Source organism: Patiria miniata, unplaced genomic scaffold (genome assembly GCF_015706575.1).
Source record: "Patiria miniata isolate m_02_andy unplaced genomic scaffold, ASM1570657v1 HiC_scaffold_19, whole genome shotgun sequence".
In the NCBI taxonomy this organism is placed as follows: domain Eukaryota; kingdom Metazoa; phylum Echinodermata; class Asteroidea; order Valvatida; family Asterinidae; genus Patiria; species Patiria miniata.
The window spans coordinates 14,279,044-14,288,998 of record NW_024037057.1 but is presented as its reverse complement, the minus strand read 5'-3'; the positions used below and the strand labels follow the sequence as shown (position 1 = coordinate 14,288,998).

Here is a 9,955-nt window from a genome sequence, read left to right as displayed (position 1 = left end):
AATCTCGATAGATTATGTGCGCTTAACCCTAAAAGGGCCGGGTTATTTTGATCATCTCTCCGCCCCCCCCCCCCCTAAGATCTCGGCCATCGATTGACGAACAATTTTGAAACTCAGTACATGCATAGAACAACTCTTCCGTAACATACCCAAGCAATTTCATGACTATAGGTCAAAGGGTTTTGGAATTGTGGGTAATTAATTATTCATATGTACGAATGGTAATTCTGCTCTGAGTACACGACGTATATTGGAAAATTCAGTTTTCACGACGCCTAACGCCGGGAAATGGTTCGCTACGCGGCAACCCGAGTTCCGATTATTATGTTTTTGGTGTCAAAAGATGCGCGAAAACAATTTTTTTTAGAGGCTATCACGGAAAATGTTGAGGGGGGGGGCGGATTCCCCGGCCCTTTTAGGGTTAAGGTACAGTTCATCATTTGTTTTTGGTTCATTATTTCGTTCGAAGCAGCAAAAGTGCAACGTCTTTAGACGCATCTTTGGAAATGAACTTCTTTCACTATTTTCTTCAAAATGACACCTTGCCAGAAAGAATAATTCACAGGGATTTTAGCCCCATTACTATCTTTTAACCATGCTCCTTTCAACAACAATTTCGTCAGTTACTTTTTTGATAGCTAGCTGCAAATGATGGACTGTACCTTTAAGAAAAGCGGATCAATACTACGATGGACTGTACCTTTAAGAAAAGTGGATCAATACTGCACACACACATCGTACACATTCCACTTGTTGTTTTGTGACTCGTGCTTCTCCAACGTAACAATGCGGGCTTGAGAGGGACGTGACAAGAGAGGGCGCTGTTCTGCTGTTCTGCAAACTCATATCCTCAGTGTTCTAACTGTGCGGCTCTGAAAGCTTCTCTCTCGGTGCTTCACTCTTTCAAATGCCCTGTCATAGACCTTACCGTTGCAGGAGCAACGTAATGATGGTGTTAATTCATTTCAATTTAGTGACAATGGATGCACAAAAGGTTTGCGGGCAATTAAGGGCTGAAAATGCACACATTCATTTATTTCAAATAATATTATTCAATTAGTAATGCTGAGAAATACAATACAGCATCTAATAAAACTATAATTCCAGGAATCTCTGTGTGTCTGTTTGTGTCTGTACTTCGATTATCTCCAGAACCGGGCATTGTATGAAGTTGATAATTGGCGGATGTATTGCTCGGGACCCCCGAATGTGCAGTGTCAAGTTTAAAGCTGTTTGGATGAGCGGTTATCGAAAAAGCTCCAAAAAAGCTGCAAATTAGCCCCATTTGTCTCATAAACGATTTGGCCTGGAGCTGTGCGTGTGTGCATAGAGCTAGCTGACCTTCACTGGGAGGCTATTCCATTATCAACAACGGGTACTTCACTGGGGGATATTCAATTATCAACAATGGGTAAGTAAACAATAGCACACTTTTCTTCCTCACGTTTTCTTACTATAATTCGAGGAATCTCTGTGTGTCTGTCCACATGTAAAAAAAAAAAATAAAATGTGCGCCGTACAACCTGAGAGTGTGCGTTCAACCTGTGAACACAACACCATTGAATTGTGTGCGTTGTTTGCGTGAGCAGCCCTCAAAAACCTTGCAAGCAACTAATAGTACTTTGCCCCTTCCGAGCAGGCACATTTTCAACGGGCAGTGCACTGGTCTATTTAATACACGTAAAGAGCAGTCACTTTATAGTCATTCCCAATGTCAATATATAAAAAAATATTGGTATAATGAACCGTCTAAAATATATTTACTAAAACAATGTAATAGGGATAATAACGGCCTAGATTACTGTCTTACACCGGTGTTTGTGCTCTGTCTTTCCATGTATGTCTGTCACTTGTCTGTCTGTCCATAGGCTGGGGAACAAAAGCTTATGCTTCACCCCGGACCTCGATGCGGCTATTTAGTTAATGTTCACTATTGTAAATATATATATATATGTACATGTATTGCCAATTTGAATATATAACATTATGTATCGTCCTTTATGCAACATCGAAATAAATATATGTATCTCAAAAAAAAATATTACAATTGTAAAAATATCACAGGTCACAGAAACAGTTCACACAGACCCGACAAATGAATTCTGGACAGAACACTATAGTAATTCACAGTCCCTCTATCATCGATTCTGACTTCCAATTGTAAGGGGGCATGAACCAGTCCTGTGAGCAGTGCGCATGCATCATGCCATACAACACAATGTTCAGATGGTCCTCTGACGTCATCATGATTTATTCCCGTCGCTGAAGCCGTGCGAGAACTAACAGGCCGACCAGTGCTAGCGCGTTGATAGCGGCCATCAGGATAAAAGCCAACGTGTAACTGCCGAATGTGTCGTAGATTAATCCTACGGAGAAAATGGAAAATACACATCAAACCAAACAACAAACAAACAAAATCGTCTAGGTGAACTTAAAATGGAATCGGATAGACAAAAAAAAATGGAACAAAAACAATAACATCGTACTCAAATCTGTCATTTGTTTTACAGTGAAGAATCACAGCTGGCCGTTGAGTCTGTGTGGTGTGATTGTGCATTCTTAAATAAGCCGGTTTGCTATTTCCATTGTATGAAGCCCGGGAAGGGACAAGGTGGATTTTTTTTTGGGGGGGGGGGCATTTCCTAATTCGTTCGCACGAATTACTAATTCGTTCGCACGATTTACTAATTCGTGCGAACGAATTAGTAAACTCCAAAAAAAATTCCACCCTGTCCCTTCCCGGGCTTCATATCATACCATTGCGATTGCGCACATCAGCATGTTTTATTTTTTTGTGCGGGATACACGATTCGCTGTATACACGTGCAAAATTGTGGTTGCAATGTGCCTTTTTTTTTGGTCACGGTGCGTTAACTCTGCTCAGTGTACGTGGTTGCATCTGAAAGGGTGCTTTGTCGACTCCCTAGCACACCTTACTACGGATCCTTCTGTCTTGGATAAGCACTTAAAAACCGCCTTTTTTATCCAAATTGATCTGCTTCGGTGGTGGTAACACAATAATGTACTTAGTCCTAGTAGCTTTTGTGGACTTAAATTTCAAACGTGGATGCGGTCGAACCAATCTCAAGTCCCTGCAAGTCCTGCAAGTCCTCCAGTCCCAATTCCACCCACGATGTGTTCAAATGAACTTTAGCAAACAGGGGCGGATCCAGGAATTTTTGCAGGGGGGGGGGGTTCAGGCCTGTCATTTTTGTTTTTAAGCAGCAAATCAGTGCTGAAATGTAGGCAGGTTTACTTCTTCGTAAAATCAAAAACTGGGGTGTGTGTGGGTGGGGGGGGTGGGGGGCTTCTATAATCTTCCAAATGGGGCGTTGTTCAAATCAGCCGATCATGCACACTATTGCACAATAGTATGCAAATACCCCTCCCCTTACTCCCGCTGGCTTTTCATCTGTGTCTGAGAGTTCCCTCTCCCACCCAGTGTTTGACAACGGCACTCATATTGTTAATCCAATGTATCTTGTCACCTGACTTGTGACTGCCATGTGCCTGACTCGACTACATTCTGCTTTCAAACACCAGCCCACAGTGATGACATTTTATCACAGTGATGTACAGTGCATTCAGCCTACGAATCGACAACATGTGGAAAGAGATGGTTTTCAAAATGTCTATTTTCAAATCAATGGTGTTAATTCACAACAGCATGGCAGCAAAAGAAGGTGTCGCTGGAAAGCTGATAAACATTAAGGCCATTTTTTTATTAGCATTTGTTTGACAGTATACATTTTGTTGTACCCTGCACACTATTGAACATGCACGAGAATAGTCACAGCTGCAGTAGAATACAAATGGTGTTATTGGGAAGCCTACCTGGAAAGAAGAGGATTAAAGCTCGGACGAGGCCTGCTTTCAATCCGATCCAACCCAGAGCACTTCCCAATTGCCCCAAGCCAACAGATTCCTTGGCTATGACATCCATGAGAGTGTATAAGAACGAATGGAAGCAGCCGTAGATGAAGACGTACACCATGATGGACCAATACGACACCAAGATCGGATCTACCAGATAACAGGCCGAACTAGCGAACAAACTGAGTCCCATCCATGCGTTCGTGCCGACGGCCTTACAACTGTCGAAAAGACCGGTTAGGAGATTTCCAACTATCTTTGCAACGCCGAACACCGTTAAGAAGGCGGCAGCATCTGCGAGAGAGAAGCTCTTGGACAGAGTGGCGTTCAGTGCGAAGTACACGACCCAGGCTGTGTTAGTTACCGTCGTACACACGAATACGAAAACTACCAGCCAATACTTTGGGGAGGTAAACAAGTCAATCTTAAAAATATCTTTCATGGTTGCCAAGACAGAGTGACGTTTCTGACTCGAGTCCACTGCTGATGTACCCCCAGTAACCAACTCGTAGTCGCCGTTTCTTTTGCCTGTTTTCTGGTTTGTTCTGAACAGTGCTCCACAGATTACCAGGTGCGATAACAGGGAACCAAGCAGCATGGTGGCTCCTCGCCAGCCGTAGACGTCCAGTAGAAACTGCGTCAAAGGTGCAATGACGACAAACGCCAGCGAGCCGCCGCTGGCGCCAATCCCGAATGCTCTTGTGTGCGTCTCGGGGTAGCACTGACCAATCAGCTCCCTCGTTACAATGTTGGAGACTCCCACTGCAGGAGCTGAAATAAATAAATCAAAAGATAATATTATTCTGTGACGTTAAACACAATGTCAAAAGTAAACAAAACGGTGCGTCTCCACATAATTATTCCGAAGACAGAATAGAACATCGATCGAAGTGCAAGAAAGTGAAAATGCACCGTGCATGACGATAAACATCCAGACCGACGGCCTCAGGGGTGCTTGCAGGTTGCACACACAGTGCTTGTCGTAATACACAAAGAATCCTAAAATTAAACGAGTCTAATTTATTAGGCGAAGTTTGATTGGGATTCTACCGACCTATTATGACAAACGAAAGAGATTACGTGAGATAGCGCTCACCAGCCAGCCTTCATTCTTAAAAGCACAAGTCAAAATTTTCGTATTAACGACAAGGGAGGGATCCATTAATAGTGCAAAACGGGAGGGCACGTAATCTCTTTCGTTTGTCATAATAGGTCGGTAGAATCCCAATCAAACTTCGCCTAATAAATTAGACTCGTTTAATTTTAGGATTCTACCTCACCATTATGACGTCACTCCAGAGATTACGTGAGATGTTTAGAGCACGAAAAAGTTTGACTTGGAAAAAAGGGAAACAAAACAGTGAAAATACTTCAACATTTCCAATTTCTAGTCCTTGTTTTTAAATGTGAACTTATTATGTAAATTAATCATACACCTTCTTTCTGAATTATACATAAATAATTATTCTATCAGAAGTTACTGGAAACATATCTCTGTTTATGGTGGATTGATCATAAGTATCGTGACAGTTTATCGGTTTTTATTTAAAACTGAAGTAGAAAATGCAGGTTTTTCAATTATAGGTTTATTATAAAACTTGGCGAAAGTCTGTGCGCCGGACCATCCTGCAGTCTGTAAGATGAGCTGTATCGGAACTCCTGCAGTAGCAGCTGCTGAAGTGGAGGCCGACCGTACACTGTGAGCTGTAAAAACACTCGTGTCAATTCCTGCAGACTTGAGCATATCTTTAATCCACCTGCTTATACTGTCTCTAGACAAAGCTTTAAACGGTTTTTGAAAACTGATAAACAAAACTTTTTCTTCACCACGAACAATACTTGTTCGTTTTATATATTCTGACAAATTGGTAACAATACAAAGATCGGGATTCTCTGAAAAGATCGGTAAAACCAAATCGGCTTGATGTACTCCTGGTCTACTTTGTTTTAATAAACTTCCTATTCTAAGGTGACACTCTTTGTCAGATATTAATACATCCTCAATGCATATTAGATGCAATGTTTGGATTCGCTGAGCTGTCACTAGAGCCAGCAACGTAACTACTTTTTTACTCAGCAACTTCAAGGATAGCTCATTTGTGCTACCTAATGACTTCAGAAAATTTAGCAAAACACCAACGTCCCAAATTGTTTTGTAACGAGGGAAAGATGGTCTACAATTAAATACCCCTTTCATAAATCTGGTGGTTAATGCATGACTGCCAAAAGTAACGCCATCTATGGGCAAAATAATGGACGAAATTGCCGACCTGGCAGAATTAACAGAACTATAACTGAGACCACCATCAAATAAATCTGTTAAGAATTGTAAGGCATTGCCTATTGTCGGTTTTATAGGGTTAATTCCATGTTGGCTACAAAAGGAGTCCCATCTCCTTAAATATGAAGCATACTGTTTTTGTGTCTTGCTTCTCCACGAAGCCACGATGATCTCACTTGTCCGGTTTGAAATACCTGTGCTTGCAAGTCGTTCCCGGATATGTGGCATGCCAGTAGTGACAACTTTGGCTGAAGTGGATGCACCGCTGATTTGTTCTGCGGTAGCTGGAGTGGCTGTAGAAAAGCTGGGATGAGTATTGGTTCTGCTTTCAGCATATGTATTAGCTTCGGAAACCAAAACTGGGTTGGCCAGTTGGGAACAACCAGAAGTCCCTCTGCCTGATCGTTTTGAATCTTCTGGAGAACTCTGCCGATTAGACTAAAAGGAGGAAAAGCATAAAAGCTGTAAGTCTCCCAAGACAGCATGAATGCATCTATTGCAATAGCCTCTGGATCATGTTTCCATGAAACATAAGGTTTAATCTGATAGTTTATTCTTGAGGCAAATAGATCAATATTTGGATTAATAAGCCTTGCACTTATTTGTTCAAAGATATATGGCTTAAGCATCCATTCCCCATCAACATTCATTCGTCTTGATTCAATATCAGCCACCACATTCTGTTTTCCTGGAATGTGAGCTGCACTAAGCCAAATATGCTTTGCTTTAGCCCACTGCCACATCTGGCATGTTATTACATCACAATCTGTAGAATGTATTCCACCCATATTATTTATATGTGCAATAGCTGTTGTGTTATCAATAGACAAACGCACATGTACATTCCTGCATTTCTTTGCAAAAGACTTCAATGCAAAGAAAGAGGCAAGAATTTCCAGAATGTTTATGTGAGCCTTAGCTTCTTGAGGTGTCCAATGGCCCCCTGTTCGTATACCATTACAAACAGCGCCCCATCCTGAAAGGGATGCATCTGAAGTAATGAAAACATTTGGCTTTGAGTTTATTACACGTAAACTTCTACTGGCTTCAGTGGATTCAATATTTTCAATCCACCAGTTGAGGTCATTTAATGCCTCTTGTGACAAACTCATTTGAGTATCGAAATCTCCGTCACTTTGTTGTAATGCTCTTATTTTGTCTTTTTCGACATGCCGGTAATACAGTTGGCCAAACATTACACCTGGGAAATTGGATACTATCATGCCAACAACCTGAGCCACTTCTCGTATAAGCAGTGACTCTTTTGCAATCAAATGTTGACATTTTCCCTTAAGTTTTTCTGCTTTATGTGATGTTGGGGAAATCGACATATCTTTCGAGTTAAACACGAAACCTAGGAAAGTTATTTCCTGTTCGGGAATAAAAACCGACTTTTTGTCGTGAACTACAAAGCCTGCTTGGGCCATGAGTTGTTTTGTCGCCATCACATTCTCATAACATTCTTCGTATGTTTTCCCAAACAATAAAGAATCATCAATGTACGCAACTGATTGAAAACCTTGGCCTCTGAGAGCCGAGTAGATGGGTTTCATTAGTTTGGTAAATAAACGTGGAGCTGAAGCAAGCCCATTTGGGAGACAGCTGTACTGATAAATTGTATCACCCCACTGAAATTTCAGAAATGTCCTATGTTCAGTTGCAATTGGCACTGAATAATAGGCGTCTCTCAGATCGATCGATGCCATGAAACAGCCATTTGTCATTAAATTTATCGCCGATTGCAATGTTTCCATCTTAAAATGGTGGTATTCCACATGTCGATTTAACGACTTTAAATTCAAGATCATTCGGTATGTACCGTCTTTCTTCGGCCGCAAAAATATATTTGATATGAATTGTCCCGGTTCGTGATTTGTTTTTTCGATAACTCCTTTTTTAAGAAGTTTGTCAACTTCTTGTTGCACAATATTTTGCTCAGAAATATTCAAAGAATATTGCTTTGCTATGAACATTTGCCTCGGGATAGATTCAAATTCAATGTGCAGTCCCTTTACAATGTTTAAAATTGTTGGATCTGAAGTAATACTATTCCAGGTTGATAAATAGTTTTTTATCCTTCCAGCTACATTTGAGCTTGCTTTAGCTTCACTGTTTTCAGTAAAGTTTGTGCTAACCTGTGCTAACCTGGAGGTAGTACTTGAGACAGCTACGGGCGTGTCACTGTGCTTTGGCCCCGCCTGTATCCTCGTCCCCGGCTCTGGTTGCTTCTTGCCGGTTGACCCCTTTGGTATGGATACGACTGGTTGTGCATGTACTTTTTTTTGAAGCCATTGTTCGACCTGAATAATGTCTGTACCCAAAGCTTCTGCTGCGTCCTTCAGTTTGACGACCAAGTTTATTTCCAACTTTGTTGGTTGTTTTTATGTCATGAACTGCTTTGGTCAGATCGTCCCCAAAAAGAAGTTGTGTAATTGGGACAGATGGAGCGCATAGGCGTTGATACTGAGTATTTAAATCGGGACGCATTAGCTCCCTACGCCTAAGATTCAATTCGATGTTGGCATTAGCCATGAGTGTTATTGTATCCGTGGCTAATTTCACCTCGTCTTTGACGCTTTGCTTAGCCAGTAATTTCTCCGTTAATTGGAGTAAAGGAACAAATGCTGAGACAAGCAATTTCTGGACTCTCAAGAATTTTAAGTCTCGTGAGCGAGTGCCAGGTTTGAGTAACGCCCATATTTCTGGGTTGACTTTGGTTTTCATTAACTTGGTACAATTCTGAGGCCTGCAATAAGCTTTTTGCTTTTCAGCCAATTTCTCATCTGACAGTTTCGTCATGAGAATTTTGTCAGTCAGAGTAGCGAGCTTGTCTTTGACTTTGGGCCCAACCTTATCGTCTGCTTCGTACTCCTGTTGAATGTCACCCAATAGGTCGTCATTTGACGAGCAATTTTGTTCACCTTCCGAAAGAAGTCGTTTGAGTTCAGTTTCTGTGTCATCAGACTCTGAGTTGGTGACGGAGTCAGGAACAACCACGACTGATTTCAGTCGTTTGGCTTTCGTCTCGGGCACATTGGTGCTCGAGGAGCTCCGCTTGCATTCTTTGTCATATCCTTTGTGAGCTGCCTCCAGGAATTCAGTTGTGAATTGTTCAAAGCCCGCTTTCATTGCTTGCGTTATGGAGTTATTTAGCTCCTGCCACGGTTGAGTGGATGCAGACATTGAGGCTTGCTCGGCTACGCCCTGTAATGGCCGACTGACTGAGGTTGCATTAGGGGAAATGTGTGCATGTTTAGACAATTTTGTCTTACCTTTGCCCTTCAAAGTCTTTTTCCCCGCAGTGTTCAATGGTTTTTGAACTTCTGTTTCGGAAGGTTCGGAATTATTGGCTATTAAGCCATGTTCCAGCATGTCCTTGGGTGCGGAAACCTGTCCTGACGGTGTAGGGTGTGGAGACAAATCTGAAAACTCCCCGAAGTCCAGAACACTTTCAAGAATTTCGTATGCCATTGCCAATTAAAGCAGTAGGCCTACAGATAGATGTGCTTAATCTATAATACGATACATAAGCATCGGCCTATGCACATAATAAGTGAAGAGAGAACGGAGTTTGCGTCCGTTCTTCAGCTGGCTAGATCGCACAATGAAGGCTGGCTGGTGAGCGCTATCTCACGTAATCTCTGGAGTGACGTCATAATGGTGAGGTAGAACCATAGTCAGAGAATGTAACTGTATGGAATAGGCTTGCTGATCGCTTAACCAAAATCTCCGATGAAAATATGTTGACAACTGACAACTAAGAAACTATTGTAATAAAAAAAATCGTACCCGTACCCGCAC

At 41.8% G+C, this 9,955-nt stretch overlaps 2 protein-coding genes across 2 annotated transcripts; both read right to left on the bottom strand.

Annotated features, from left to right (window-relative positions):
* Nucleotides 1-2,250: 2,250 nt before the first annotated feature.
* On the bottom strand, nucleotides 2,251-6,382 carry LOC119725461 (monocarboxylate transporter 12-like). The gene is made up of 3 exons (XM_038196869.1): nucleotides 6,349-6,382; nucleotides 3,835-4,644; nucleotides 2,251-2,366 (listed from the first exon to the last, which is right to left on the bottom strand). The coding sequence occupies exons 1-3, from the start codon at nucleotides 6,380-6,382 to the stop codon at nucleotides 2,251-2,253; spliced, it is 960 nt and encodes a 319-aa protein (XP_038052797.1).
* Nucleotides 5,859-9,703, bottom strand: LOC119725881. Its single transcript, XM_038197477.1, has 2 exons — nucleotides 8,290-9,703; nucleotides 5,859-6,592 (listed from the first exon to the last, which is right to left on the bottom strand). Exon 1 carries the CDS (start codon nucleotides 9,623-9,625, stop codon nucleotides 8,333-8,335), a length of 1,293 nt encoding a protein of 430 aa, XP_038053405.1. The 5' UTR covers nucleotides 9,626-9,703; the 3' UTR covers nucleotides 5,859-6,592; nucleotides 8,290-8,332.
* Between the last annotated feature and the right edge of the window lie 252 nt (nucleotides 9,704-9,955).